The following is a 24,742-nucleotide window of genomic DNA, read 5'->3' as shown; positions in this document are numbered from 1 at the left end:
CACCAACAGGCAGTCAGAGCAGCTGAAGTTGGCCACTCTTGTGAACCAATCCTTCTACGTTTAGTAAACTACGGGTATGTGTGAACCATCTCTGTGTCTTGGTGCTGTTCTCTGTCAGCTGTGTCCGGTTTGGACGGAGAAAGGTGTTTGCTGGAACCGGCAGTCCTGCAAAGTCAGTTCCAGGTTGTGTCAGCTTTTGAGTTGTACAGCCATGCCCTTGTGCCCAGTTGTCTCTGATGCTATTTCTAGACTTCATCAGCTTCTGGGCAGCTTTGTGCATTCTGGCATGGCTTTGTCCAGAGGGCAGGGATGGCAGGTGGCCATGGGGAGAGCAGCCCAGAGCCCACCCCCACGATTGCCTTTGCAGCAGGGCCAGGACCTGCAGTTGTTTTGGGTTTGCCGTGGGGTGCAGGAGGAGGCAGATGAACAACAGCTTTGGTAAACAGAATGTCCAACCCAAGGCTTGTGTACTTGATTCAAGCCTTGCTGAGAAAGGGCCCAGCGTATCCCTGAGAGGAACTGATCCTTCCACTGAAGTTTGAACAGGGCCTGATTTGGCTCTTTAGCTGTGCCAGGAACAATGGGATCCTAAGGAAGGGTGTGCATCTGCCCCCGCTGCCTCCACCCCGCTTGCTGGACATGGCATGGGGGCCCTGGAGCAACTTGGGCAGGCAGAGGCCTTCCAGAGAGCAGCAGGGCAGGGAGCTCAGCAGAACTTCCTAAATGCCAGTGAGCCTGAGATGATGGATGTGTGGGAGCTGGAGAGCACCGAGCATGCCCAGAGCTCAGCAGCATCAGGGCTCAAAGGCTGCTGGGGAACTGTACGAGGGAAGGGAAGCAGCAGCAGAAATGAGGGGCTTGAGAAAAGCAGGTTTGGACATCCTGCAGAATGGCTTTGTGGGGACTTGGCTGGAGATCAGCACTGGCTGTTAGGTGCTTTAGAGACAGGGAGAGAATAGGGATCCAAGGCCATTCCCATACGATCCAAAAGGCCAGTGGAGGCAGTGGCACCGCAGAACATCTTGGTGCCAAACATGTGGATGCCATCTGGGAATGTAGCCACATTTCCAGACAAGTGAGCACAGGGATAGCGGTGGCAAATGTGGGACATGGTCTCTCCCTCACCACTTCCCTTTCCATTCCCTGTCCTAGACCAAGCTGCTCCATCAGTTTGACATCTCTGCCAAGTCCCAGCTAAGAGCATGGCTAAATGTCTTCAGGCATGAATGGGGGCAAGGCTGGTTGCTTGATCTGAGTCTTCTGCTCTTTCCAGGCTTCCTTGATGCCTTTGCATTCCAGTGGTGGGGATATGAAGAAGGGGTCATTGGGACCACCTTTGATCCCCCCAATACGCAAGGCAGTGAGTCCCCCTGTGAGCAGTGCGGCAGCATCTGTCCCAAGCTCTCCGCAGCTGGATTTCCAGGAGTCCCAGGAGATGAGGTAAGCCAAGGTGTCTGCTGCTCCAGTGTGCTGTTCCCCTCGCTCTTCCCGTCTCGTGAGGTTATTTTCCACAGTCATCTCTCCCATGTATTTAGGCAAACCTCAGTGTATTCCCCATTTTGCCCATCTGTGGTGAACCAACACAACGGCAAAGCCAACACCATATGCCCTAAGAGCAGAGGTGGTTGTGGGGAAGAGGAGGCAGGGCTTAAGAGCACCTCAGAACAGGTCCTCTGCTGGACTTGGCTACTGATTCCCTCTGTGGTGTTTGTGCTGTCATTTGGGAACTGGATTGCATGGATCTGGATACTGCAGACCTTTGAATACTGTGATCCTTGACTGTCAACTTCTGCAGCCATGAGGATATGTCAGGGCAAATATTGGCTACTGAGGAGGTGTCTGCAAATTCAGGTGCTGCTCCTGTAAATGTCAGGCGTGACTTCTCTGTGCCTGGGCCTCCACCGTGAAACCAGAGCCCAGATAAAACTTGGGGTACAGATGTATCATCTGATCCATGTTTAGTATTTCGATCTGGGCTTAAGATCAAAGAGGGCAAGGTGCTAGAGAAGAGTTATAGGACTGTACCTGATGCAAAGATATTGGCTTGGATATATGTGTGAGAAAATGTAGCTGTCAAGCTTATCCTAGTGACAAGGTTAAAGCAGGAGTCACAGAAGTATCATTCCAATTGAAAAGCGCCCGTAGGGCTTTTAAAGTGCAATCTGAATATCCTTACCTGGCAGCTGAGTTGGAAAAGGCCTTTTTGTCCTTGAAAGAGCAAGGAGGTGTACTGTCATTCTCAGGAGAGAGCAGTGCTATGACCCCATGTAGCCTGAGACTGTCACCAGTGTAAGGCATGAGCAGGCAAAGTCAAGCTTGGGCAGGAGAACAAAAGTAGCTGCCCTCCATACAGACTTGTGTCTCAGCTCAGCAGCTCTTGCTGCTTCACAGAGGCTGTAGGAGCCACTTGGCTCCAAAAGGAGAGAACTGGGCAGGTCTGATGCAAGTTGAAGAATGACTGCTGTGTTTCAGCCAGAGCTTGGCAAGCTCTGTGGGACTCCAGCAACTGAAAGCTTAAGGACAATTCCTCAGCTTTGCATCGTGTTGGGTTTATGTGTTGCATTTCCTCCTTCATCAGGGGGACCATGCTAAGAAGGTTTGCCTCCTTTGATGCTACACACATTCCACGCCCTTCTCTTTCTATGTGCTCATATGTTCTTTTGTCCTCCATTTTCTCAAGGCCAAGATCCAGCAGCAGAAGCAAAGAGAAGAACTCTGAACATGCAGGTAGGTACAGGGCATGTCTGTCCTAAACTGACCATTGGAATGCTGACCCAGGGGTGGCATTGTGACAGTTTGGTTGAAAACCATCCTGGTTTAAATGTCTTCAAATTCCTTTCAATTCCTTGATGGGCTCAGTGCACTCTCCCAGAGCCTGGTCACTGGGAGTGTGCTCCGGTGGTGCAGTGAAAATTACTCCAGGAGCTGCACTGGTACCTTGGGGCTCGGGAAATGCGCCACAGGAAAAGAAAACATTCCTCTCCATCCTGCACATGCCTTTCATCTCCCTGCACCCTTTCTAAGGTCATAATTAGTAGAGAAAAAAAGACATTTAGCATGAAAGGAGAAATGTTCCAACTCCTTCCTCCTGCCTTTGAAGGAGGACACCTTCCCTTGGGGCAGTTTCTGTGCTGAGCCCTTTGAGATCTGAAGGAGATTCATGGACATTGCCTGGTTTTGCACGGGGAGAAATAGGGAAACCTCCTTAGACAGAAAGGCCTTGTGAATGTTCCAGTTAAGGGGAAGGAGACTTCCAAATGGATGCAGCCTATGCAGGATCAGAGTTTGTCATCCTCTGACAGCACAAGCCTAAAGCCACCTATGGCAGGTTCACGATGGCAAATCTCTTCCCCGACTCTCTCTGCCCGTGTCAGTATTGCAGGCTGAGGCTGGGGGAGGAGATGCCTTCTGCCTTGTCCCCCCTCCCTGCCTTGCCTGATCCCTGACAAGAAGAGTTGTGCCAGACCAAATGAGGTGTCTGGTGCATGTGTGTCAGTCCCTGCTTTCAAGTTCAAAGCCTCAATGCCAGGGTTGTTGTTCCTTTGCCATCTCTGGGCATGGAATGATAGGAGAGATGAGATTTGAAGAAACAATTTTGCTGATGCAGAAAAAGGGATCAGACCCACTGGTCCCTTGCCTCAGAGTTTGTTCTGCCAAATCCTGGGCACGGCCCCTTTGGAATGGTTCCTTAATTACTGATATGCAGCTGGAATGCTGAATGCATCTGGGGAGAAGAATTGCTGAGTATGTAAGGTGACATTTTTGCTGGATTAATTCTGCACTAGAAATGAGCGATCTCATGAAAGCGTACCTGTTACGCTTTTATAATTGTGCTGACCATTCTACAGGGGAAAAAAATCCTGATTTAAGACAGTTATTCCTTTTTACTGCTTGGCTGCCACACGATTTTATCATCGGTGGAGGCCTGTACAGAATGATTAGTTCTCTGAGTTTTAAAAGCTCCAATGGAGAGCATCTCAGATTAACCTGCCCCGTGCCATTTCCATTAAGAAAATTTTGAATTGTCAGGATTAGCGAAGACCAGAAATGTTTTGAGGCAGGTCATGTTTATGTTGGGTTTGGGTGTCTCTGCAGGAAGGAAAGCAGGGAATAAACCCCTGGAGCAACAAAGCAGAGAAAAGCTGGAACGTTTGCATGAACAATGTGTTCCCTACAGATATGGGCTGCTTGAATAGTGGGGACATCTAAATTTGATTGCAAATCTTCTTTTGCTTCTAACACATGGTGCCATTGTTTGTGTCCCAGCACTGCCTTTGTTGTAAAGAGAAATAAAAACCACCAACAAAACCCAACCGAGAACTGAGGGGGAGTTACAGAAACAAAGGCCTTAAAACTGGCTTTGGAAAGCAATTACTTCCTAGGTGGAATTGTCAAATTCTAGAGACCCCTGTGGGTTGCCAACTGTTTGGAAGGAAAGGGATCCCCAAGTAGTGGATGAGCCATGAGCAGCACAAAAGTAAAGTAGTGGAATCTCTCTCTCCTGTCCTGCCAGCTCCATACAGTTCAGAGCAATTATAGCGATGCTAGTTTCATGAAAAATAAAAACAAAGCGATCTTCTCAATATTTAAATAACCCCTCGAGTGCCTCACCCATTAGTTGTGGTGATTGTAAAGGTGGGAGTTCAACTAACTCACTTCTTCCCTTGTACCTGATCCACAGCTTCTTCTGAGTCTACAACAAACACCCAGAGGAAGAAGGGAAAAAATTCATGGTGTGTGATAAAACCTGGGATGCCTCTGTTCCCAAGGGAACTGGCTGAACTTTTTGGCTTGAAGACAGATGCGCGGAAGCCCGACCTTGGCAGTGCAGGTCTCCGCTCGCAGCCTGCTCAGGGGGCCTTGGCCCAGGAGCCCCGGCAGGGGCAGCTGAGCAGCGCTGCCCCCGGGGTCACTGCCAGGGAGCACAAGGTGAAGGCTGAGCATGGCTCAGCCTCACAAAGAGGTAAGGCGGGAGCTGGGCCGCTCTCTGGCGGGAGGAAGGCTCTTGTGCCAGCCTAGAGAGCCTGGGCACATTGCCAGGGAACAGTTCTGCCCTGCATGTGCCCCCTGCACTGAGCTGTGCTGCTCCCAGTGCCCCGTGGAGCTGTAGGGCTGCTCAGCTGTGGGGCCGGGAGAGGAGCAGGAGGGTGCGTGTGCAGCTGAGCCATTCCTGGAAAGCACAGGCCTCTGGGCTCCCTGCTGTCCCAGGGCAGCCCAGAGGCCAGGCTGTTCCTGTGCTGGCTCTGTGCAAGTGGGTCAGGGTGTCTCCCTGGTCTGCCTCAAGTGGCTGCTGGCAGGAGCATGTTTCCCTGTGCAGCTCTTTAGAAGTTTCCAGGAAATCTCTCCAATGAAATACTGTAGCTTCAGAGGCTTTATGTTGGCATTGTGGTCTCTGTTATATTTTGTGTCTCCACTTTGCACTTGGGACTGACTGCACTGGTCCCAAGGAGGTTACCCTGGAGTCAGTTGTTTCCCTATTACCTTCCCAGATGCTCTTACCTTCCAAGGCCTTGCCCCCAATCCAGAATAGCCCTCCTTCCTCAAAGCCCACATCTAACTCTTTTTTATGATTAAGCTGACCATTTTGCTGGGCAAAAAATCCTGATTTAAGACATTGGTTTTCTGCTACTTTGCTGCCACGTGATTTTATCCTCTGTGAAGCCATGTAAAGAGTGATTCATCCTCTGAGCTTTAACGGCTCTGTTGGAGAGTATTTCAGAATGAGCTACATTGTTCCACTTCCATTAGGAAAATCAGCCTTTAGTCAGACTGGCCTGAAAGTGGCCCAATCTCACACAGTTTAGAATGAAAATCCTTGGGGAAAGCAAATTATCCAGTTTCAAGAACACAATTCACATTTGGCTAACACTCCTGCAATCCTAAGCTTTTCTTTTCATGTCCTCTAAAATATTGCCACAAAGAGAAGAAAATATTGCTCTAAATCCTTACGGGCATTAGAACCCGGGAGTTCTTTTAGGAACCGGGAAGAAGATGTTTACTAAAATCAGCATGAATTAGGGCAGATAAGAATCTCTGTCAAGAGCAAGCTCCATCTCTGCCCTTCTCTATCAAACACAGCGGCTCTCCAGCATCCAGGGCTGAGGCCTCCATCATGCAGGAGGTTTCATTCTGCTGGCCAACAGAGCAATGCCATGTCTGCTGCCAGTGCACTGTGGCAGTAGCCCATCCATTGGGAGAGGTTCTAGGCATATGTAGCTTGCTGCTCTCAGACACAATCTCTGGGTCTTACCAGAGCTCTGCAATCTGGAAGCTGTCTTGCCTGTTGCCCAGCAAGGCGCTGTTGGGGGCTTGAAGTGTGCCAGAGATTTACAGGAACCTTTGCTTCCATTAACAGGCCTCCCAGTGAGCCAGGCCAAGGAGACGGATCACCCCACCAGTGCTGGCCTTACGAGTGCCGAAGCCCTGAAGGATGGCTTTGGAAAGGTGAGGGATAAGGACAGGGATGAGCAGACTTCCTTTCCAGTGACTGTTTAGTGCTTGGCCCAAAATGTCCCTGAAAATCATAATCTTCCACTCTTGGGGGATGGGGATTCTCTTGGGAATATATTTGACAGCTACAGAGCAACTGCTTGGCTATTTCCAGTGGTGGCAAGGTCACTGGTTTGGAGATGGTGCTAAGGTCATGCCAGAAGCATTCTTTATGTGCAAAGGCCCTTGTAGAGAAGTTCTGAATGGCAGAGCAAGCTACACATCAGTGAATGTGGGCAAAGTGCATCCTGGGAAGCACAGAAGCAAGGATTCTAATGCTGAGTGTAAGCAAGGCTGCAAAATAAAATGGGAGAGTTTGATTTTTCCTGGTTACTTTTCTTGCTGTATCTCACAGCCCTCTCATTCTCAATTTTTCCACGCATTAACATCAATGTTTCTGCAACTTGTTTTCACGTGACTCCTCTTTTTGGCCTCACGGTCTCCGAGAGCAGCTGAGTCCTTCAGAAGCCAGAAGTGAGAAACAGCTGCAATTCCTGGCCATGAGTGTTAAGCAACAGCTACTTACCCCTCCTTGCTGCGTATTGCACATGGTTTTTATTCTCCTGCCATGGCCTGTAGGAAGGGAACTGCCTGCTCACTGGTCACGTGGGCTCTTCATGTGTCTTGGAGCACTCCTGTGATTTTCTTGCTTCAAGCAGGGCCTCTTGACATAGGCTGAGAAACAGTACCTTGGAGCAGTGGGAGGTTATGGCAATAAAGTGTTCCACCTCACTGTGTGTAATTGCCAAGGTGAGGACGGGAGACATTCTTCAGAAACCATTGGAATGTACATGGAGCTGCATCAAGGACTGTGGAACTCTATGGACTCTGTGCTCCTGATGAGATGTTGTGTCTGGTTTGTGTGTCTCTGCTTACAGTCTGTGATGCATTCCCATTGCATGTAGATCCGAGCTGCACTGAGAATGTTGGCTCAAAGGAACTTAGAGCGGATGCCAATGGAGCTTTTGGAGAAAGAGATCAAGACAGAGAGAGAAAAGGAAACGTCCTTGCAGCTGCCTCCACAGACAGTTGACCCCGGGGATGCAGCTGCAGCAAGTAAGTGGTTGCTACACCTGTGGTCCTTTCTGATCACTTGCTTGCCCTCTGCACAGTGTTGCCCTCAGACTGGGGGGCTGTTACATTTGCATCTGAGTGGGAGTTTGCATAGGATGTATTTCCGGTCCCCAAAGAAAAATGGAGAGGTGTGAAGTGTCTTGCCCATGGCCTCACTGAGTCCGTAACAGAATATCAGCTTCCCACCTTCCCCTCTGAAGTCCTTCAGAGTGTAAAATTCTGTCTTGCAAAGTACACTGAGGCTTCAGACTCTCTCCTGGATAGCAGTCTCCAGGAAAAGCGGGTCCAAAAGAATGCTTTTCAACCAAGGTGCAACCTGGAAGAAACAAAATTCAACTCCTTCTAATGAAAACCCCAGAGACCCTTCTCCCACCACTCCCTGCTGAGGAGCTGGTGCTGTAGAGCTGTGCTGAAGCCCCGAGCCAGTGCTTCTGCTGTAGCCCCAGGAGCAAGCAGCGTTGCCGACTGAATCCCGGCTGAGGGGCTCTGACTGCAGTGCTGTGTGCGCTGCCCCAGGGCAGCAGCAGGGACCTCAGGAGGCAGCACTCAGCCCGAGGGCATCACGCAAGGTTATCTGCGCTTTCTTTTGGTAACTTCCCCAGCCAGCCTCTGAAACAGGAAAACAAAAGCAAAGCAATACTGGGGTTTCCTTGTTTCTTCGGGGAAGCATCACTGCAATTTGGTTTTAAACCAGAAGAGGGTAGATTTCAATTAGATATTAGGAAGATTTATTTTATAATGAAAGGGATGAAACACTGGAAGAGTTTGCCCCGAGAAGCTGTTGTTGATCGATCCTTGAAGGTGTTCAAGGCCATGTTAGATGGGGCCCTGAGGAAGCTGCTCGTGCTGAAGATGTCCCTGCTCATGGGGGCTGGACTAGATGGTGGTTAAAGGTGCCTTCCCACATAAACTCTTCTAGGAGTCTGTGATCACTTTCCCATGGTACTGTGCCACTGTTATACTTGAAGTTCTTTGGGATAACAAAGAGATGTTACCCAGCTCCAGCAAGTTTTCTGGGCCTTTCCATTGTCACCCTCCACTTCCAAGCTCCTCTTTGGTCCCTGCAGGCTTTAGCCTACCGCCTGTCAATGGCACAGCTTCCAGTGTGCCGAGGAAACACCCTGGTAGTGCCTTGAAGAAGAAGGTCTTGAGGAAGCAGGACAACGTGCCCTTACTGCCCAAGAAGCCCATCATCCATGGAGACGGCAGCTTCCCACGCAACTCCTCAGGTAAGCCTGCTCCACAGCAGCTTTTTCCTGCACCGGTTTTCCTTGCACAAGGAGCACAAACCGCCTCCTGCCTCAGCCACCACAGCTGGGATCTTGGGTTCATAGCCTGTGCTGAGAATGAACAGCAAATCTACTCTTGAGTTACTCCAGCTCGGCAGAACTGGAGCAGTTGGTTCTTATTGATCCATTGGAAAGCTGAGCTGCATAAAGTAGTGGTAAAGACCTAAGCTCTGGCTTTTGCCCATCCTGATAGAGCAAACTACAGCACTGGTGCCAGGAGGCAGCTGTAACTGCAGGGATGAGCTCGGGGCAGTCTGGCAGGGTGTGCTCACTGTGCACCTACGAGTACCACCACGATCAATTGTCCACTCTCCATCTTGGCCCGCTGCCTGTGCTGCTGTCCGGCTCTGCAGCCAGCTTTCCTGCTCTCCCAGCAAGGGTTGTCTCTGCATGGCAGTCAGCCACTTGGTGCAGCCGTGCTGCTGCTCCCAGAAGTGCCCAATGGCTTCTCGCCGCTGCCATCCCACGGCCTGCAATGCCAAGAGGGAACAAGCAGCGCCTCCTGTGTCACCCCACCCAAATACAGCGGCCTGTGTAGCAGGTGACAGCCAGGAGGGGCTGCCTGGTGCTCCCAGGCTGTTTGCTGCCCGCAGTGAATACACAGCACATAGTCCCTAGTGGCTCTTGCCTCTCCTGTGAGGGCAGCCTGCCTGTGCTATGATCCTGAGTAGGGTGAGAGAAGAAGAAGGGAGCTAGGAATGATACTTTGAGTGCTCTTTTCTAGTCATGCTACTTCCATGCTCACAATTGACCAGAACTAGCCTGACGTGGCTCCCCATTCCTATTGAATATAGATGTGTACATCCACATCCTTCTGCAGTGACACCACTGATGGCAGTGACAGGGGTACATCAGTGACAGCCAGATTAGCTCCCATCTGAATATTTTTGATGTTACGCTTCCTCCATACTGTGTGAGAACATGCAGGGTAGCGCAAAACTTCTACAGAGTCTAGAGCAGTTCATCTAGATTCTGTGCAATGTTTAAACTCCATCATTTGAGACAGCTCAGATGTTTCCTTGTACACATTAGAAAACGACCTGTTGAGTGCATGACATGAAATTGATGATCAACAGTCCTTTGGATGACAAGTGGGTTTCTTAAGAAATGCATTTATCATCTGAATTTTCTCATACCTTGTAAACTGACTATCAAGAGATTGTGTCTGCCAACAATTTGCATCTGTATTTACGTATTCTTATCATCAATTTGCATTTGGAAGGCTTTTTTATCAACCATCTGGGCTAGAGATTCCATTTTTCCACAAGAGAAAGCTTAGGCTTGCACAGTGTGCACACAAGTCCATTTGATGACAAACACATTTCACCTCAGCATCTTTGAAATACAGCCAGTGTGTACTTTACTGAAATAGTAAAGATTCATGATGCTTAGAAAGAACAAAATCCATGAACTACTCCCTTCCCAAGAGCAGGCTGAAATGTAAGTGCACTCAGCTGCCCTCTGTCTAGAATATTTGAAGCCAATGGGAACAGAGGCGCTGTGAGGTGTGAAGGGTCAGGTATCGCTGTTCCCTGGTAGCTGCTCTGAGGGGATTCAGCCGGGCCCAGCAGGACTCGCTTGTTCAGGCTCGGCTTGGTGCTGTCACGAGGCAGCTGCAGGTCTTTCCTCAGGGAGTTGCAGAGTGCCTCTGTCCTCAGGGCTCGGGGAAATCAGGGCGCTGAGACAGGAGAGGCAGCTGAGGGGTCCCTCGTGGGGAGCAAGTCCTGCTGGTGGGCACTGTCTCACAGGGAGTGGGAGCTCTGCGGCCTCAGGAACGTGCCGCTGGCTGTGGTACCTGTGGCACTTGGGAGCTGGCGCTGTGTGGGCAATTGTCAGGTTGAGCCAAGGAGCTGTGCCCAGCTGGGGGGGCTGGGAGAAAGCAAGGAGCCAGAGAGCAGGGAATTCTCTGAGCCAGTGCCAGTTTGTACCTCATGGAAGCCTGGCTGGGAGATGGGGCTGCAGGCCGCTCCATGGCGGGGTGCCTTGCCCGGGGCTGCAGCGCTCATGGCTGACCCTCTCCTTACAGTGACCCCGCAGACGGCCACTGGTGCCGAGCGCCGAGAGGAGCCGCTCCGTGGGAAGGGGCAGAAGGACGGAGCCTCTTTGGAGCCACAGCAGTCCTTGCTCGAGGCACTCTCCTTGCTCAGCAGCGATGACTGGTAAGAAAGGCCCCGTTCACTCTGTCTCCCTCTTAGCGTTAAGGTAGGTTAGGAGAGCATCTTGCTAGTGCCTCTGAGCCCCAACAGCCCAGAGGGCCGAGGGGCACCAGTGAAACCACTCCAGAGCAGAGAGAGGATAAAGATTTGAGAGCAGCCTTTTCTTGGCCTTGGTCTGCAGCAGTGCTCCAGCTGCAGCAGGTCCGTGCTGTTTCCTCGCTTTGCCTGCTGCTCTGTGGAGCTGCAAAGGAAATCTTGAGGGAAGAGAGAAAGCTGTGGGACAAGATGATTTGCTGGCTGAAGCCAGAAGCAGGATGGCAGCAGTTTGGAGTGTAGAGATTTGGGTGCCTCGGGGCCCAGTGGGACTGAGTAAGATTTGTCTCCGGCCCCACTGCTGGCAGCAGATGCAGGAGTCAGGGTCTGCCTGTGACCTTCCGCATGTGAGTCCCAGGAGCAGCTACAGGGAGTTCTTCTTTCTGAGAAATGCACTGAGTTGTGCTATAGAGTCACTCAGCCTGTCATTAGTCCTGAGGGGCTCATGGCAGAAGAGAAGGAAAAAGAAATAAAATCCTCTAGGAATCTTGCACTTTTGCAAGTCAACTGTTTCCTACTCACTGCTTCATATGGGCCTGAGATGTTTTGTCAATACTCACAATGTGTCCCAAACTTAGACACAGACAGAAGGAGGCCTGTAGAGGCCCAGAGGTGATAACCCCACAAATGTTAGGTGATATTGGTTGTCTTTTTGATGTCTGGGTTATCATCTACTCACTGCTGGATGCTTCATTCACACTGGGATAAGGACTCCATTCACCCTGGGATAAGCATGAAAAATCTGCAGCGATGCATCTCCTTGTGCAGTCGCCTTTGCTCTGCCCTTTCTCTTCTGCTTTCTCTTCCCCATTTCTGTTTGGTGCCCTGTGAGGTGCAGAGAGCTTCTGCAGCTGTGGGGGGGTCCGGGTGACACGCAGGGATGCCCGTGGCATCGGCCGCCAGCCCTGCGCTGCAGCCCCGATGCATCACGCGCCTTCCTGTAGCTCAGGTCCTGCACAAAGCAAGTGCTGAGAGAGGGAGTTGTTTGCACCTTGTAAATAACATGTTGCTGTTGTTTTAGGTAGGGGCTTTTGGGAAAAGCCAGACTTTCAGCTGTTCTTGCCCTGGTGTGGAATCTTCTGGGGTATCCTGCTGCTTTCCTGGGGATTGTGTGAGGTGGAGTGGAGTGGGTGACAGACAGGCCTAGATTGCAGAGTGGAAACTCAGCTACAGAGTGCCAGTGCAGACTCTCACTGCTGAACTGCCTGCTGGGGCTGGCAAAGAAGGAAAATGCCCCAGACACAGCCCAATGGGACTGTGTCTCAGGGACAGGTACAGGGAGGTGACAAGAAACAGCAGCATGGCACGGTCTCACAGCCTCCAGGAAGCACTGACATTGGGACTTCATGTGCCAGAGACTTCAGAAAGGCTGTCTTGTTAAACGGCCACAAATGAAGAAGACTCTGAAAGCCCTCTATTTGCCTCTTGGATTTGTGTATGCTTTGGACAGCCACAGCAACCTGTGGCAGCGAGTTCCACGATCTCATCAAGTACTGCTTGAAAAGCACCTCCCTTTGTTTGACTGAGCCGCCAGCCTGGTAAATTCAGAGGGTGCTGCCTAGTTCTTGGGTGGAGAGAAAGTCACTCTTTTTGGTACTTGCCTTTCAGGGAGCTGAAGGAGAAGGGACTCTTCAGCATCAAACACCTGGCTGAGTCCCACTCAGAAGTCCTTCTTTGTAGACTTCGTGAGGTTTGCTTGGCACTTACCAACGAGGTAAGAACATTGTTCTGAATCGTCCTCCGTGCTTCTTACACGGTGTGTAGAGTAGATATGTGCTTGTTCATCTCCCTGTGTGCTCAGGGACTGCCTTCATTTCTGTTTCTAGACCCTATCTTTCTCATGTCTGTCAGCTCTCTATAGGATCTGTGAGCACATGTAGCTCTATTTACTGGTAGGTCGGGCATCTGACACGCTCCTCTTGGAGCGAGCTGCCATTACAATGCAACGTGCAAATGCAGAAGCGGAGACACTAATTATGTTATTTGCTGCAGTCCAAATCTCTGCCCAAGCTGTAATTCAACACTGCCAATTAGTCTGTAGACTTGAGCCTGTGTTTTCTGTTTCCTGGCTGAGGGCTTCAACTGCTGCTGTTGCTTTTTCAAACAGGAGCAAATGACTCTTTTGTCTTTATGACTTGTGCCTTTATGGCTTGAGAGCAGCCCTTGCGTTAATTTGTTTCTTTGTTTTTTGACTAAAAGGGCCTAAAACCAAAGCAGTGGACATTCCAGAAGAGTTAAGTAGAACACTTTAAGTTAAAGAATATGTTTTAGGCCTGCAGGAAGCAGGCCTGAGGCCTGGCACAAATTGGTGCCAGAGTAAAGTGCCTTTCTGTGCTTGTGCTCTTCTGCTCTGCCTGTGCTTTTGTGTTCCCCTGGACACAGCGGGAAGTGTTGTCATTTCCTGGGACTTTTGTCTAAGGCAACTGGTTTTCTTTTCAAGGTGATTCTTATGTTTCCCCTCATGACTTCCCCAGGTGACCAACCTTCGCTCAAAGGTGTCTTACTCTGCAATTGTCACTCTTGGAGAGCTCTTTGTGACCTTGCAGAAGGACATGGACTCGGAGGTGGATGAGGTTGCTCGGGTCCTTCTCCAGATGGTGTGGAACTCCCCAGAGTTTGTCCAGAAAGCAGCCAGTCACACCCTGGGAGTCATGGTGGAGCATGTGACTCCTGCACGAGCAATGACTGCTCTCATGGACAGTGGAGTGCAGTAGGTTCTTCTTCTCTTAGTGATATTCTTCACCTTCTATTGTGTGGGGGGGGAGAAGGGCTGAGAGAGAGAATGGGAATGGTGGGAGGGAAGGGTCCTGTATCCTGCATCTTCTGTGAACTCAGTGACTTGATTCTCCAATCAACCTCACTTCTTTCCTCTTGTCACCTATTTCTGCCCTCGTGCAGCCCTTTAGTTGACAGAATCACAGAGCTGTAGAATATGCTGAGTTGGAAGGGGCCCATCAGGATCATTGAGTCCAGCTCCTGGCCTTGCACAGAACAAACACGCCAAGGGTCACACCATGTGCCTGAGAGCGTTGTCCAAAGGCTTCCTGAACTTTCTCAGGCTTGGTGCTGTGACCACTGCCCTGGGGAGCCTGTTCCAGTGCCCAGCCACCGTCTGGGTGAAAAACGTTTTCCTGATATCCAACCTCAACCTCCCCTGACTCAGCTTGCTGCTGCTTCCTGGAGTTCTCCCAGTCTGTCCGAGTTGCCTAGATGTGGCGAATGGTGGGCAAGTGAAAGTGCCTGCAAAGGCTAAGGATAGAGCCCTGTGGTTTTGTGGGAAGAGGGACAATTGCAACTGCAGCTGTGAGCGCTCTTTGATATTTCACAGCCCTAACCACAGAGGCCTTGGGAAAAACCATGCATCCTCATTATGCCATTCACTTGAGAAGTAAGGAGGGTTCTTGCTGGGGCAGGGAGCACATGGGGGAGAACGTGCTGGGTGTGGCACAGCCTGCACAGCAGGTGCAGCTCCTGCCAAGAGGCGTCTTGTAGGACTGTCCTGGCCTTAGAGCCCCACTTGCTATTCAAACTGATGTCTCATGTTAGCCTTGAGATGATGAATCACTGTACAGGCACCTTCACAGGCCGACTGCCATGGGACAGCTGAAGCAGGTGCTGCCTTAAGTGTTGGTGCTGGGCCTGATAGTCCCCAAGAGACACTGTCTAGAACAGGACAAGCTGGCTAAACTGACTGCCACCCTTTCCTCAGCTTTGGAAAAGGGGGAAACGTTCAGATGTATCTCCTGCCAAGCCTCACAGAAGAAACTGGCTGCATTGCTGGATATTCTTCGACTTCATGTCCCACAGCATGTTTTCCCTGCATTTGTTTCTTTCCCAAGGTCTGCAGATTTGGGGGTAAATGGGTGGAAATATCCTCAATCCTGCTGCGGCTCTCTGTGTAGTGGCTGGCCCCTGATGGGTCAGCCTGGGTTGTCTTTAATTTCCCCCTTTCTCAGAGTGAATTTGGGGAAAGACATTGAGTATCAGATAGTGCAGGGAGACTGAATTCCTCACTCTTGCTTGCAGGCAGTCCTTCTGTACAGTGCTAACTTTGTGTTTCTCTGCGGACAGAACCTTCTACAGGTGTCCCAAGTGTCAGGGAGAACCCAGGCCTCCTTCCCCCAGCAATGACAGGGAGCATGCTCTGGCCAAGGCCTGTGCTGTGTCCCTCTGATCCCTGTGCCCCAGTGTCCGCTCTCTTCTTCCCAGGAGCCGCCACGTCCCGGTGCGGAAGTGCGCGGCCCAACTCCTCCTGTCCTTGATGGAGAAAACTGGAGTCACGAAGCTCGCAGGAACGCCCAGGGCTGAGAGGCTGGCGCACGCGGCAGGGACGCTTGCTCAGGACTGTCACGAGGACACAAGGTAATGATCTTCATTTCACCTCCTAAAACAGGAAAACTGTTGGGTGTCTGGCTGTAAAGGGCAAAACCACAAAAGAGTGGAAGCTAAAGGAAATATCAAGTTCCCTCACTGTGTGGATGAGGTTCACAGAGTCACGGAATACGCTGAGTTGGAAGGGACCCATCAGGGTCATCGAGTTCAGCTCCTGCCTGTGTGCAGGGCCCCCCAAGAGTCACTCCATGTGCCCGAGAGCATTGTCCAAAGGCTTCTTGAGCTCTGTCAGGCTTGGTGCTGTGACCACTGCCCTGGCTTGTCTGGGGAAATGACTGTGCTGGGGAACGTGAGGTTGTCCCGCAAGAGGGAGCATTGCCAACTTCCTGGGACTTGAATGATTCCTTCCTGAGATCAAAAGAGCCATCAGATGAGCCAGTCAAACAGTTTTGCTTGGCCTTTAGGTGCACAAGACAAAGCCAAAATGTTGGCTAATGTTCATCACTGAAGGATCCCATACATCTATTTCTCATTAACTTAAGACTTTCCTAGAAATATTCCAGGGGTCTTTAGCCAATATATTCAGTCTTTCTAAACCTCTTCTGCAGATTTCTATAATGCTCTTATCTGTGGCTGAATGACCTCCAAATTGCTTCCTGAAGAAAACTGTGGTTTCCTAGTGGCAAAATCAACCCAAACCACCCAAATCCCCTTACTTTGAGGATTCAATTCCCATTAATAGCTGCCAAGAACGCATGAGCAACTAGCTGTCCCTGTGCATACATATGGTATAGAATAATCAAAAGCAAGCATGAGGCATTTGGTCCTGGCTTCCCTGCCAGTTAAAGAAAGGCAAATTACTGTGCAATGGCAGCAAGACACTGCTAATAAGCTCTGACTCAAAGCAGAGGTGTTTCGCTTGTTCCCTGGGATCCTTTGATGCCACAGAAGCGCACCCACAGTTTCAGAGTGAGATTGTATTTTTCTGTTGCCCCACGTTCTCCTCTTGCCTCTTGTGTTCAGCTGACAGCACTGTGCAGTGACAAGTGGAGGTAAATCTCTCTCTTTGCTGAGTAGGTAATGCCTTCTCATGCAGGTATGGCAGCTGCTGAGGTTAAGGTATCAGCTTATTCTGTTAACGCTCCTCCTTTGTTTGTTCACCTTCTATTCTTTCTTTCTTTCTTTCTTTCTTTTCTTTCTTTCTTTCTTTCTTTCTTTCTTTCTTTCTTTCTTGTTTTAGGCATTATGGACAGGAGATGGTGAAAATGATGCTGAATCACCAAAAATTTAAAAGGCTTTTGGAACAATCTCTTTCCACCCGTGACCTGGAAGATATTCTGACAAGAATGAAGAAGAAAGTAAGTGCTTGGTAGGAGAAATGTCTCCTTTGTGCAAGTATTGCCATTGCTGATATGACATCAAACATACCTAATCTTATCTCATTCCTTTTCTGCCAAATCAATTTGCTCCTGGGAATGAACTGTTGATCCGTAGCCCTTTCATCTGCAGAGCACAAAGGAACTGATAATATTAGGGGAAAAGTGGGGTATTGGATATTTTGAATATTGGCCACAAACAGGGAAGGGAAAGAGGAGAAAATGGGTTTACATTTAAGCATAACCCCCCACCCCACTATCCCTACTCTGCCCCCAGTGACGCAATTAAGTGAGAACAGTGCTTCTGGAGATAACAGAGTCTTTGCAAAAGACACAGGAAGCAGTAGTGCCAAGAAAATTTGCAAATATACAAAAGTCCAGTCCCAGTCAATCCCAATTCCTACAATTACTGTCTGTCTTCTGGGAATGCTGTCTTGCTGTCATGCCCTGTGCAGCTGGAAGAAGCTTGGTGAATTCAGCAGCATCCAGTGGAAAATCATTTGTTTGCCTGGGGGTTTTTTAATTCTTTTTACCTACATTATAGAAGGGAGTGTGCCTTTGTGCAGCAACAGGGAGAGTGAATGTGGAATCAAATCAACTTCCAACACAATGGGCCAACCTCCAAAGAGTCCAAATTTTTCTGCAGCTTCCTTTAAGAGCATTAGTTCCCTACCAGTTTGCATTATTCCCATTTATGCTCAAGAGGAATGAATTGGGGATTTTAGACTGCTGCTCAGTATGGTAGCAGCCATAACCTGCCTTGGGCTATTGAAAACAAAGAGTTGGCATCACTGAACCTCTGGCCTGTTTCCTTCTGTAAGTTCAGAAAGGTTTGCCCAAGCCTTGGTAGCAGTGATCCTGGTTATAAGTTGTGTTTTAAACAGGTAATTTCCTATTTTACATTCTAAAGATCCATGGGGTTTCTTTATGCCTTTGTAGGGGATGGAAACGCAGAAGGGTGAACAGCCATCTGTCGAGAAGCCTGTGAAGAAGAGGAGCGATGGCTCGAAGAAGCCCCAGGCCACATTGCCTTCTAGTAAACGGTACTGAGCACTTTAGTTAGATGTGACAAAGCACGTGGCAAGCTTTACATGTCTCTTCCTCAGGAAAATCTTTCTGGTGGAGATGACCTGTGCCAGAGATTGTTTTCTTTCCCTACAAATGCTCTATCATAAAAAATGTCTCCTTCTGCATTACGCTGAACACAACTTCTCTGGAAGGGTTTCCGCAAAAAATGGGCGACAAAAAGACACCCATTGGTTGCAGCTCAGAAGATCCAGTGCAGTGGCAAGGACAGTGCTGTGGAGGCTGTGAGAGGGCCATGTCTCCGCTGCCTCACTTGGGACAAGTAAATTCAAGCAGGGTTTTTTCCTCTGAGAGCAGTCTTCTTCAGATGGGTGTTTTGATGAGAAGTCCCAGTCTAGAAGCAAGATGCCGTTCCCCAAAATAGCACTTCCCATGCACGTGGTTTGGCCTCCCTGAGTCATGGTTTTCTTACCCTCAGACAGTACCAAGATGAGTAGTAAGTAGCAAGCCAGTTCCTGAGCAACTTTGGTCAACAAGTGTCTCAATATGGACGTTTTGTCTTGACATTCCTGTCCTTCATACTGTTTGCTTGATGGACAGCATGTTTGGTTTATTTCCCCCTGGGCTGCAATCAGCATTTGAGACAGGAATTTGGTCCTTGCTCTCTCTTCCTGCCAGTGGGAGAGCTACTTGTACCTGTTGTCCTCTGATAACAGAGGGGATTTATTTAGCTCTGTCATGCTCAGCGCTGGCAGGAGAGTGACCACATGCCTCAGTAGCATAGTCAGGATCTTCCCATGCCCATGGAAGAGACAGGCTGATCCAAGAGAGTTGTTCCCAGTGGGTTTGTTAAGCTGTGGATCTAGTCTCTAGGGAAGCAATCATGTGAGCGTAGTGCTGGGATGTCTGGCTTCTGTTTTTATCCCTGTTACGGATTTTCTGGATCCTTCAGATATGCCCCTATCCATCTGTTCAGATGCATCTGAGCTGCTTTTCCAGATTGTCATGCCTGCTGTAGAGACACTTCTCCAGAGGGATGAGTTTCCTTATTATAAGACACACACCTGCCTTATGATGAGGCATTTAAACTTGGAAGTAGCGTCTCTCTTTCCTCACAAAGCAGTGCGACATGTGTACCTGGGAAGCTGTCTGGAGATAAGTGAGATGCATCTCATCCTTGGTTTTCCTGAGTAAGCACTGGTGAGAATGTTGCTTGCAGATTGTCTCCTGTAATGATTGTCATGAGGTCTCACGTTGTTTTTCAGGTCAGGATTTTCTAGCTTGAAATCACATCATTAGGAAACCTCCCCAAGATGTTCTGCTCACAATTAACTGAAGGTATGATCACCAACAGGTCTTCATTTGGTTTTATTTTCCAGGGTGAAGTCTACCTCTGATGAACGCCTCCTACACCGCCCAAAAGCCCAGGTCACGTTACCTCCGGCTGTGGAAGAAACGGAGCCGCTCCAGAAGCTGTACAATCTCCTGGAAGCCAAGGAGTTTAAGACACGGATGGAAGGAGTGGCACTCCTCCTAGACCTGTGCAAAAGCAGCCCCCAGCTCGTCTCCACTAACACTGTCCAAGTATGTAGGGTGTCTTCACTGTTCCTTTCCTTTAGCTCCTTTCCCAAGCCTGTAGCAGGAAAGTTAATTCAGTGTGTCTTGGCACTACATCCTGGCTGTGTGGGACAGGCTGGTGCCTCTTACCCTGAAATATTTAATTCAGGTCCACGCTTCAGGACAAGTTCTTTCAGTCCAGATGTATTTGTCTGGCAGGTGCCTATTGATGCTGTTCATCAGATGAGGACAGAGTTTTCTGCTGGTGTAACTTCTGCTGTCTCCTACTCCCACTTGGGTTAAGTGAAGGGAATCCAGCCACTGAAAGCGTGGCAATTATTCTCTAGACAAAAAAATGGGTTTGGATGGGGAAGAGAAGTATCAGGCTGGGCTGGTTTAAACCAAGTTTTTTTAAAGGATACTTCTGTAAACTCCGACTTGTCTTGCACAGGCACAACTCCGGTTACTCGTTTCCATCGGCATCCCTAGTCCTCTTGGTAAAGACGGTGCTCACCCTTCTTGGGGGGTCTTTTTTTCTTTTTGGAAAAGGAGGGAAATGGCTAGGGACAGATCTCTTCCTTCTCCTCCCAGCAGCTGCTTTTTCCCTTTGTCCAGAAAATGGTGCCTGATAATGTGGCTGTCAAGGGACTGAACCTGCTCTAATGAGAGCGGTACAGCACATTAAATTTCAGAAGTCTACCTGCTAGGTAGACAATTGGTCTGGATCCTGGAAGAGTTGATCAGAGCCCTGCACTTCTCCAGACACAGGTTCTGAGACAGATGGAACAAAACCTGGATCTCCTCCAGCCATAGTTTTGGCAAAATCATAACTGCCCTCAGAACTTGAGGCAACTGTGTAGAAAAAGGGGCATTGTAAATATCTGGTTGCATACTTCGAAAGCAAAGATACTGTTTTGCATCAATAAATGGGATGAATTTAATGACTGAAATGTGGAGAGAAACACCATAGGAACTATCCTCTCCCCACCCAAACGTTTTCAAAATATATGAAAATCTTTCAACCAGCATGAGGTTGCGCAACCATTCCAGAGAGTGGCCCACAGGAAAATTGTGCAAGCAAGTGCTGACCTGACAGGAAGGATCACTTTCATCTTTTACATTGCTGAGTGCTCACTTCTGCATCCCTTCTTCAAACAAGGACATTTTAATCCAGCTTTCATGTTGTTTGTTCTCTTCACAGATTTTTGATTATTTTGTCCCGAGACTTGGTGATACGCACAAGAAAGTGAAGCAGAAGGCGCTGGACGTGCTGGCTGAAATCATAGGCATCCTGAAAGATGGCTTAAACCCAGTGATCATCTGTCTGGTTGAAGGAATAACAAACAACCTAAACTCAAAGGACCCCGGGGTTTATGCCGCAGCTGTGAAAGCGCTGGAAGAATCCATGGCTCACTTAGGTAAGGCTGAGCCCTGGCATGGACTCTCCTCAAGTGTGTCTCTGCCTCTGCGAGTCAAGAGAACGCTGAGGGCCTTGACAGCTGTTGTTGTCTGTGGAAACCTCCAGCTGACATCCACCAGAAGCTGTGCAGGTGCAGTCCTTACGCACCAGTCCCCCACCAGGCTTGAATGTGCATTGGCATTTCCCAAAAGTCCCAGGAGCCCTTGGCTCTGTGCTGCTTGTCTGAAGAGGAAGTGCTGGACTACAGGGCCAAAGGGATTTTTGGAGTTTGCCTGGGCCCCATTTGCCTTCCCAAATGAATAGCTTTGCTGTTGGCATGAAGGGACACTGGCGCATCAGAACCTCTGCAGAGCAGCCTCCTGGAAGGCTCCACATCATAGGCATTAGCTTCATTAGGACAGCAGGATCAGTTCTTTACTGCATGCTTGCATGAAGATCATTTGGGACCTCCTTTTGTATCTCATGCAGGAAAGGAGCTCTTAGTAATACCCTGCTACTGAAACCCACACTGGGGTGTAGCTCTGTAGTGGTTCCCAATGAAGCAGATTGCCTGCTTTGTCACTGCCAGCCCTGTGACCCTGTGAGGGACCAAACTTCATCCCACACATGTTCTGTCTCCAGGAAAAGCTTGCCTTGGCTTATTAGAGTGGTAGGACTGGAGGCTTGTAGGCCAATGCAGGCAACAGAAAATTCAGACCCCCAAAACCGCAACAGATAGGCACAATGAAAACCAAAATACATACGCCGGTCAAGTATTGGGAAATCAGTTCATTTTCCAGTCTCTCTGCCAAGATCTGATTTCACAGATGTTACAGAAACCCACAGGCTACTGAGGCACTGAGCAGTAATAGCTCTTGTATGAGTAACTTGGAGTCTTGTCCCTAGATCCACACAGGTAACCTGACAATTTAAAAACAGCTTATCCTTCAGGTGGGAATGGAGGTGTGAATTTTCGAGCCTTCTCACCCTATTCCATAGGGGAGAGAGAAGATCACTTCTGCAAATCTCTGGGATGCAAAACCTTTTCACTGCTTACGTGTGATTGAACTCTTGAGGTCCCTGATGTGAAATGTTTAACATAGCTCCTGGTACAGCAGACAACTTTGGATTTAAAATGTGAAAGGAGAGCTTTTCTTTTGGAATTTAAAATCCTCCCAAGTAGGCTGGAAGGAAAGAAGAAAAGGATTCAAAAATCAGCAGGAATTTCCTTTCTTTTGCAAAATGTAGTTGCCCCTGCCCTTTCCCACCCCACTGTCCTTTCTCTTATGACCTCAGAAGAGAGAGCAGAAATGTGTGTTTCCCTTGTAGATAAAGTATCCCTGATGAAAGAGTTCAGCCACCGCAGGAGTGAACTGAAGGGCCAAGCTCTGCTGGATGTCACGGAGCATCTCTCAGGTATGGCCTCCCCTTCTAAGCCAAGAGGTCTTCCGAGGCAGAATTTACAGGGAATGCCAGTGAATAGACACTAGAGTGGCTCCTCCAAATCAGGAGGTGCTGAGCTTGTCCCTCCTGCCCAATACCCATGGAAGGTGTATTGGGCAGGTTTTCCCTGGCTGCTGCAGAGGTGTGCAGCATCTGAGATGGGGGCGGCACTCGGCCTCGGGGCTGAGCTCTCACTGGGGCATCTCAGAAGCCGCCTTCAGGAAAGGGAGGGGCTAAAAATTCCCAAGCTGGCTCCTCTCTTGGAAGCTCAGGGACAGCTCTGATCCTTTAGGGAAAACGGTGGCAAATGCTGTTTCAGGGGATTGGTTTGTTTTGTCCTCACAGAATTCTTGCTTTGCTCTTGGAAAGTTTTGAGGCGGAAGCCTGCAGTGCCTGGGGGTCACCGTTTGGTCCAAACTCAGCACACGTGTTAGAGGCACGGATTTTGTGCAAGGCAGCCTTTGGGGGCAGAGGGGCAGAAGCAGAGTGCTGAGGCTCCCTGCCTGTGCTGTGGAAGTGCCATTGGACTGAGCATTTCAGGGTGTGCAGTCAGGGTCTTCCTATGTCAGCGCTGCCCAAAATGCTCCAAATGCAGCTGATAATTGATTGCTCAGAGGAGCTTGCTATGTCAGCAATAGCCAAGGGATGGGAACATGATAACCTCAATATATACTAGAGAAGACAGTGTATAGCCTTGCTTTATTTATAGCCTTGCTTTAGCGGGGTCTAAATCCACTGCTAATTAAGCCAGGTCACAAAAACGGAGTCATCCTTTTTATTAGAAATCTCTCAATTACCTCTCTAAAGTGCCTTTCAAACCTTCAGCAGTGGGTTTAGACAACTTCTAAATGGAAATAAACAGCAATTTGACATTTTGGTCATTCATCATGCTGGAAACAGATTGTGGAATGATTTAGTAAAGGTGTGAAGTCTGCCACAGGTACAAGGCTCGGATCTGGAGAAATTAGTCCTGAGGGCTTGGTGGTTCTGTTTTGGGGATGTTCAGCTGCTTTGCCCATTTCTGGATCATGGGGCTCTCTCTGTTATTTCACTGATCTTAGCCAGAGAGACTCCCAAAATCACAACTAGAGGTAGATCCTTGTTTGCATTAAGGCTGGTGGTTAAGAAGTTTGCGTCTCTCTTCCGGCAGCGCTTGTGGCATGGGTTTATCCCAGGAGCCCCGAAGTCGTCCAGCGCTACGCCCTGCCCGTGCTCTGGTCCTTCCTGGGGAACAAGGCGCTGCCTGTCCGAAGCGCCAATGTCCGCACTGTGGTCACCAAGCTTGCCTGCGCCCTCTACAAGGTGATGGGCGCCAAGCTGAGGAAGCATGCTGCCAGCCAGCCTCCACATGTGCGGGAAAACCTCTCCGACATTTTGGGCTGGTGAAGGCTCGATGACCTGCAGAGAGATGACAAAGTGCTGAGTTGGACACCTCCGGACGTGACTTCTTAGCTGTGCCAAAAAGGACAGAATGCAAAGGAAGGGTGTGCACCTGCCCCCGCTCTCTCCACCCCCCTTCCTAGTCGTGGCATGGGGTGCCTGAAGCAACTTCCAAGTGAGGACAAGGTGAAGGCTGAGCATGGCTCAGCCTCACAAAGAGGTAAGGCGGGAGCTGGGCCACTCTCTGGCAGGAGGAAGGCTCTTGTGCCAGCCTAGAGAGCCTGGGCACATTGCCAGGGAACAGTTCTGCCCTGCATGTGCCCCCTGCACTGAGCTGTGCTGCTCCCAGTGCCCCGTGGAGCTGTAGGGCTGCTCAGCTGTGGGGCCGGGAGAGGAGCAGGAGGGTGCGTGTGCAGCTGAGCCATTCCTGGAAAGCACAGGCCTCTGGGCTCCCTGCTGTCCCAGGGCAGCCCAGAGGCCAGGCTGTTCCTGTGCTGGCTCTGTGCAAGTGGGTCAGGGTGTCTCCCTGGCCTGCCTCAAGTGGCTGCTGGCAGGAGCATGTTTCCCTGTGCAGCTCTTTAGAAGTTTCCAGGTGGTCTGTCCCATTAAATACGTAGCTTCAGATGCTTTAGGTTTGCATTGCGGCCTCTGTTATATTTTGTGTCTCCACTTTGCAGGCGTGACTGGCTACAGTCTTATCAAGAAGTTTTCCTTGGACATTTCCTATGTTCCCTAACCGACAAAGCCCTTGCCTCCTGTCCAGAAGAGCTCTCTTTCCTCGAGCTCAGGAAGAAGGTGCTGCCTGTCTGAAGAATGTTTGAAGATTTGGATTTATACGTTAGGCTTTGTAGTTACAGATGTACATATGTTCTGACATGTAGATGTAGGTTTGAATAAATGTGTTATCATTTTATCTTTTAAATTTTGAAAATAGATTTTCAACAGTATATATTTTATTTTGAGGTGTTTTCTTTGTTTTAAATAAAATAGTTTTTAAAAAAAACAAGCCGAGAATGTGAGACCTGCTAGCCTAGAGGTTGTCAGAGTGCAGCTGACTCAACGTGCCTCTGTCTCACGGTATTCTTTCCTCACAGCGCCTCTCCTCTTCCTCTTTTGCCATGTTTTCTT

At 49.5% G+C, this 24,742-nt stretch overlaps 1 protein-coding gene and 2 long non-coding RNA genes across 3 annotated transcripts; all 3 read left to right on the top strand.

Annotated features, from left to right (window-relative positions):
• The first annotated feature begins 4,932 nt into the window (after nt 1-4,932).
• Nucleotides 4,933-8,713, top strand: LOC125323304. The gene is made up of 4 exons (XR_007202472.1): nt 4,933-4,963; nt 6,356-6,444; nt 7,395-7,545; nt 8,631-8,713. It is a non-coding gene; the product is annotated as an uncharacterized LOC125323304 (long non-coding RNA).
• A 2,154-nt stretch (nt 8,714-10,867) lies between these two features.
• LOC125323288 lies at nt 10,868-13,617 on the top strand. The gene is made up of 3 exons (XR_007202456.1): nt 10,868-11,011; nt 12,710-12,815; nt 13,576-13,617. It is a non-coding gene; the product is annotated as an uncharacterized LOC125323288 (long non-coding RNA).
• Nucleotides 13,618-17,819: 4,202 nt separating this feature from the next.
• LOC125323280 (TOG array regulator of axonemal microtubules protein 2-like) lies at nt 17,820-23,768 on the top strand. The gene is made up of 4 exons (XM_048298131.1): nt 17,820-17,852; nt 19,215-19,419; nt 20,594-20,810; nt 23,385-23,768. Exons 2-4 carry the CDS (start codon nt 19,348-19,350, stop codon nt 23,618-23,620), a joined length of 525 nt encoding a protein of 174 aa, XP_048154088.1. The 5' UTR covers nt 17,820-17,852; nt 19,215-19,347; the 3' UTR covers nt 23,621-23,768.
• Nucleotides 23,769-24,742: the final 974 nt, after the last annotated feature.

The sequence above is a fragment of the Corvus hawaiiensis genome, chromosome 3 (genome assembly GCF_020740725.1).
Source record: "Corvus hawaiiensis isolate bCorHaw1 chromosome 3, bCorHaw1.pri.cur, whole genome shotgun sequence".
Classification (NCBI taxonomy): Eukaryota; Metazoa; Chordata; class Aves; order Passeriformes; family Corvidae; genus Corvus; species Corvus hawaiiensis.
This window is presented reverse-complemented; position numbering and strand designations above follow the sequence as displayed.